At 38.2% G+C, this 6,000-nt stretch overlaps 1 protein-coding gene across 1 annotated transcript in view; it reads left to right on the forward strand.

Annotated features, from left to right (window-relative positions):
- LOC106551790 (uncharacterized) overlaps positions 1-5,271 on the forward strand; it is a 110,716-nt gene extending 105,445 nt beyond the window's left edge. Inside the window, exon 26 of the mRNA XM_087728907.1 lies at positions 3,353-5,271. Within this exon, the coding sequence (XP_087585033.1) occupies positions 3,353-3,498 (146 nt within the window). The 3' untranslated portion in view covers positions 3,499-5,271. The remainder of the gene's footprint in view (positions 1-3,352) is intronic.
- The last annotated feature ends 729 nt before the right edge of the window (positions 5,272-6,000 follow it).

Here is a 6,000-nt window from a genome sequence, read left to right on the forward strand (position 1 = left end):
CCCAAACCAGTGGTGGGTTTCAAAAATTTTGGGAACCTCTTCTGTAGATGTGGCCTGCTTTCCGGGTCCACTGGTGGAACCTCTTCTAACCGGTTCGGTAGATTTGACGAACCGGTTCTACCGAATAGGTGCGAACTGGTAGGAACCCACCTCTGCCCCAAACCCAACTCCTCTGACCAATCCACAGGCAGCCAATGTGATGCCATTCCCAGTGTTTTGGGAACACTGAGGTGCTAGGCAGATAACAGGTCACTCTCAGGCATGACAGCCTTTGAACCAGGCTGGAACCAGCTGGGTGGGAGTTTGCTTCATCTCCAAAGACATCTTCCTAACTCCCAAGTGGTTACAGCAAAAACAAAAGCATGCAAAAATGCCAGTGAGCCTTCCTCCCTCCCCCTCCAACAGAATGGCAGGACACAATGGTGACATGCTGGGGCCCTGAACAGCGATGTTAGTCCTGCAGAACAAAACAAATAAACAGGGAGAGAAGAAGGTAAAAGCAACAGAATATCATCTATGTTTATTGGGATACTAGCTGTACCCGGCCACGCGTTGCTGTCCGGTTAAATGGAAAAGAAAGAAAAGAGAAAGCGCAAGTTTCTAATATGTTTAATATGTTTAATTTTGCAATGCTTGTGTGTATACAATATTTTTTGTTTTTTTTAGTAACACAACCCTGATGGCCACATCACTTTTTAAAAAAATAACTTTTATTAAATAAACATTAAAACATTGGACATAGAGTGACCTTTCTGGCCTTGTCATTTCCACACATATTTTAGCATAACATCAAATAAAGCTTCTACTTATTGTACATAGCTAGTTTGATCTTATAAACATATCCCTTGTCCTCCTTTGTATATTTGTCTAGGTATTATCCAGTTCCAATTTTGCAAATCCTCAGTATATTCTGTTCCAACTCCTTTTCCTCATTTCCAACCATTGATACATTTTGTTCCAAATTTCATAATATTCTCTCATCTTTATTTTTGATTTCTAGTGTTAGTCTGTGCATTTCTGCACAGACCAAAATTTTCTTCATTACCGCATAAACCAATCTTGTTGCGGTTATGACATGCAGCATTAGATATATCAATCATTTACTATATTTTTCTTTTGTAATTCTTAATAGGAATAGTTATGGTTTTAAGTCTATCTTTTGATCTAACATCTCTTCCAACCATGTCTTTATCTGACGCCAAAATTCCTTGACTTTTGTACATAATCACCACATATAATAAAAAGATCCTAATGGCCAAGTTACATTTTCAACACTGCAGAGATCAATTCTTATTCATTTTTGCTAACCTTGTAGGAGGGAGGTGCCACCTATAAAATATTTATAAAATAGTTTTCTTTATACGAGATGGCTAGTGTTAATTTCTTATTTCTCTCCCATAGATCTTGCCAGTTCAATGTTGTAACCAAAGTTCTTGGCCCACATTACCATAGTTTCCTTCACTTGTTCTTCCGCCATTCTATATTTCAATAAATATTGATAAATTTTCTTATCACCTTTTCATCAGTTCCTAATAAAATTTTATCCAGTGTCATTAATTCTTTCTTGATACCCCATTCCTTTCTATCTTTCATATAGCATGATTGAATTTGCAAGTATTCCCACCACTCCAATTCTACTTCTTCTTTTGTAGTTCTTTTCTATATTTTAATTTCCCTCTTTCACTTAATATATTCTTATATGTTATACTTTCCCCGATTTAATAAAGTTTGGGTGTACCAACACTTCAACTTAGAGACCCAAGCCCGGATTTCCATATAGCTTGCAGTTTTACTTTTATCCAGTTGGGATGAACTGGTGGCTCTGCAATAGCTTCCTGTTTCGGGGTGGGGCCCACTCCCAACACTGCTTGGACTTTCTTTTCTTTTTTCAATTCCTTTGTGTGAGATTGTGATAACCTAAATAGTCTATTTTGCTCTGGTGAAACTCTCACTTGGAGAATTTGGTGTTCTACTTAGAGACTTGTAGTTTTTTTAAGTACAGTCCTCACCAACATTACATGTCCACCTTTGCCTTGGTGTAAACTAAAATGTTATCTAAATACACCAATACCCTGTTGTACAGGTGCTCATTGATTAATTGCATTAAAACACCAGGGGCGCTCTGGAGGCCAAAAGCGAGGACCTTGAACTGGAAACACCCTAGCAGACAGTTGAAAGCTGTTTTCCCTTCGTCCCCCTCCCTAATCCTGACACAATAGTAAGCTTCTCACTGGTCCAGTTTAGTGAATATCCTGCCCTTAGCTAAATGGGCTAATGTGTCAGGGAGTAGATTTGGAGTTCCCTTGTCCCATTTTGATGACATTTTGAAATTGACTATCTCCCTAGCCTTTGGCACCTTGGTGGCCTTCCCTGCAGGACCCAGAGTGGTTTTCTTGGCATGACGGTTGGTCTTGCACTCCACTGTCTGGTGCCCTTCCTGGCTGCATTTGAAGTGGGCAGTGAAGCATGGCTGCAGGTTTTGTGCTTTTGATGCCTCTGTCTTTTCTGCGGGTGAATTTTTCCATGATGTGTCAGGTGATAGTTGCTCTTTACAGATTGATTTCTACCTATTCCACCAAGACATACCAGTCATAGAGAATTGAATGAGCTCTCCTAAGATGCAGGTGTTGTACAAATTGCCTGTCAGATTTCCTAAAAATGCCCTAATTGATTCATAAGTATCGAGTCAAGTTTTCAATACAAAACCAATCATTTATTAGGAGCACCATTAGGCAAGCTCTGTTCTCAGTCAAGCCTCTGCTTTGTTTGATTTATCTCTAACTTTACCCCTGTTCCTTCCCTCCTCTCAGTCTGTGTCATATTACTATAGCCAGTTGGGAGGGGTGCACCTTATAGTGCAATGTAATCACATTACCTTATAAGATGCACCCCTCCCAATCAGCTACAGTAATCTGAGATCTGACTCCAGCCAACAGTATGCATGGAATGCACCCCCCCCATTCTGTCCCCATGACAACACTGAGAGTTGACATCGTCGTACAATCCATCCTTGAAACAGCTGATGAGGATGTCCTCCAGCCAGTCATTGAGTCAACATGCCAGGTCATGGAACTTTTCTGTGTACTCAGCCAACACTTTGCAACCTTGGCGCACAGTTTTGATGTATTCCCTACATGATTTTGATGTAGTTTGGATGTAGCTAGCAGTTCTTCAAACCACCAACAACTTTGCTCAATCAGCAAGTTGCCAGCCTCTATTCTAGATGACATCAAAGTGATATAGAAAACATTCCTTTGCTGCCATCTGGTGGACGTCCAAATATTTGTGTCTTAGTGAATGAACTTTATTAGAGCTTTCCTTATATGAAATCTAATCACTGCCTCTTTTGCAGGGTCAGCATGTGATGGAGGGACGATTGATATCAAAGATCTACTGTTGAAGAATTTTGGAAAGTTTTGTTCGATGGCTAAACTAAGTGAACTTCAAGCTTTTTACCCAGAACTTAATGGAGTAAGTTTTTCAAATCAGTGTCCCTGAATAAGAACTCCTCCTCTGCTATCTGATAATGTTTGTTCAATCTTTAATTTTTGAAAATTCAGACAACTATCTTCCCTAACTGTTGTAATAATAACCCAATTATTGTATTATACATAAATGTTAGTATATTCTCCTTCTGGGATATATTATTTTCTTCTCCCAGTATATACTAGATTTCCAAAGTCTTTCGCCAGTTAATGCCAATCTATTAGTCAGGAACTCCTATCATATTCAGTTAATGTGGCTCTTGGCTGATTTATTTTCAGTAAAATCCTTTTCAGGTCTTAACCGTCATACTGCTATAGTCAAACCTGGTTTTGGATGCATTTTTTAAATGTACTCTTACAAACCTCTCTGTCTCTGCAAGAAAGCCAGTTTGGTCTAGTAGACAGGTTAGAAACTGGGAAACTAAATTCTAATCCCACTTTAGGCATTAAAGCTTACTGGGTGAGTTTGGGCCAGTCATTCTCTCTCAGCCCAAAAACAGGAGGAGGAAAGAATATGAAGTATGTTTGCCAGTTTGACTTATTTATAAAAATAGTAAAGGTGGAATAAAAAATTACACACACACACAACACAACACAACACAAACACACATATGTATGCGTGGAAGGCTATCATTGTTTTCCAATCAGATAACAGTTTCATCAGGCTTGCTACTGAAAAAAGACACTTGTCATACAAAAATTGTCCTTTTTCAACTTTGAATTTATTCTTTGTTTTTCTTTTCTTCTTTTTGCATCTCCAATTTATAGATTATTTTAAATTTTAAATAACAGCTTGTTTGGTAACAGAATTGCCTTTCCACCAATATCCTACCTTTAAGTGGTTAGGGTGCAGTACTGCAGGCCACTTCAGCTGACTGTTATCTGCAGTTCAGCGGTTCAAATCTCACCGGCTCAAGGTTGACTCAGCCTTCCATCCTTCCGAGGTGGGTGAAATGAGGACCCAGACTGTGGGGGCAATTTGCTGACTCAATTTGCTAAAAATCTGTAAACCGCTTAGAGAGGGCTGAAAGCCCTATGAAGCGGTCTATAAGTCTAATAAATAAATAAATAAATTTAATTACTACCAGTAGTAGTAATCTGGGCAACATTTTTTTCCTGATTTTTATTTAGTTTACTGTCTTTGGGTTAAAAAAATAGCAAAGGAGTGATGTATTTATTTCTAAAGCAAGCATATGACTTTAATCTGGATTGGATTTGTTTTTGTTTTCCAATCAACACAGCTTCAGATATATTTGGAAATATAATTCTCTTTATCCCTATCAAGTACAACCTTATCTGAGATGATGAAAGTCATATTTCATATTAACTGATAGATTAGGAAATTTAGTAAAATATTTTGCATTGGCATAAAGACTCAAGGGTCCAGCCGGTATTGTATGAAAAGAGATTTTTAGATCTTTTAAAGAACAATGTACTTATCTTTGTCAATGTCCTTCAAATTAAACCTGATTTATCTATCTTTATGGTAATCATAGCAGGCATGTGCAGTTTCATGTCTCCATATTTTATTCCATGCTTATCAATAAAAGGAATCTTCAAAACAATTGGAGTGGATTGCTGCTTCATGCTTTCTTGAAATGCTTACACATCTTTCCCTTTTTAAGTTAACTTTATTTTGCTTAAAAAACAAATCAAACTGCAGATATAGTGTGAGAAACATATGACTTGGCAATAGATAATAAAATATGCAATAAAACTAATAATAGAGTAAAAGAAAGTAGTTAAATGTTAAAAATATCACAAAAGAATTAACAAAATTATTAAAAAGATCTAAGAACAAATTAAGACTGCAACAACAATTTTTGTATATATAGGGATAAAGAAAAAGAATTTGGCCTATTACCTTTTGCAAAAAGAATATCTCTTTGCCAAATCAAATCAAAGGTAATTTTTCTAATATATCGCAATGTACCCCAACTTTTATACCTTAATTTTTTCCATAACAACAATCTTTGACCATTTTCACACCAGAGATCTAACAACGGAGATCTAACAATATTTGCCAGTATTGTGTGATAGCCAACATTGCAGTAACTGTATTAAAACAGTTGTGTTTTCAGTTCTATCAATTGTCTCACTAAATTAGGGTGACCAGACGTCCCGCATCTGGCGGGACAGGCACGCGTTTCAATAATTTTCCCCGCGTCCCGTCGCGTATTGAAAAAGTACCGATTTTTCCAAAAGAAAGAAAATCAATTTTAAAAAGGACGCTGTGAAAAAAAAAATTCTCTAAAGTGTCGTTCCTGATGTGGCCTTTAGAGAGCAGTGTTTCCCTCCCTCCCCTTTTGCGGGTGCGTGCACCGACACACCCTGTTTTTCTGCAGGGAGAGCGATGGTAAGGAGGAGGTTAGGTCCTGGGCCAAGCAGCTCAGCCATTGGAAGTTTTTTTTTTCCTCTGCTTCTTTTGGGCGCTGCTCTTCTGCAATCTGGTCTGGGTGAGCCGAGGGGAGGCAGGCGGGGATCCGGTTGGGAGAAGCTGGTGATGGGGGTGGCT

The sequence above is a fragment of the Thamnophis sirtalis genome, unplaced genomic scaffold (assembly GCF_051295495.1).
Source record: "Thamnophis sirtalis isolate CommonGarterSnake01/CBP01778 unplaced genomic scaffold, rThaSir2_p1.2 scaffold_14, whole genome shotgun sequence".
NCBI lineage: Eukaryota > Metazoa > Chordata > Lepidosauria > Squamata > Natricidae > Thamnophis > Thamnophis sirtalis.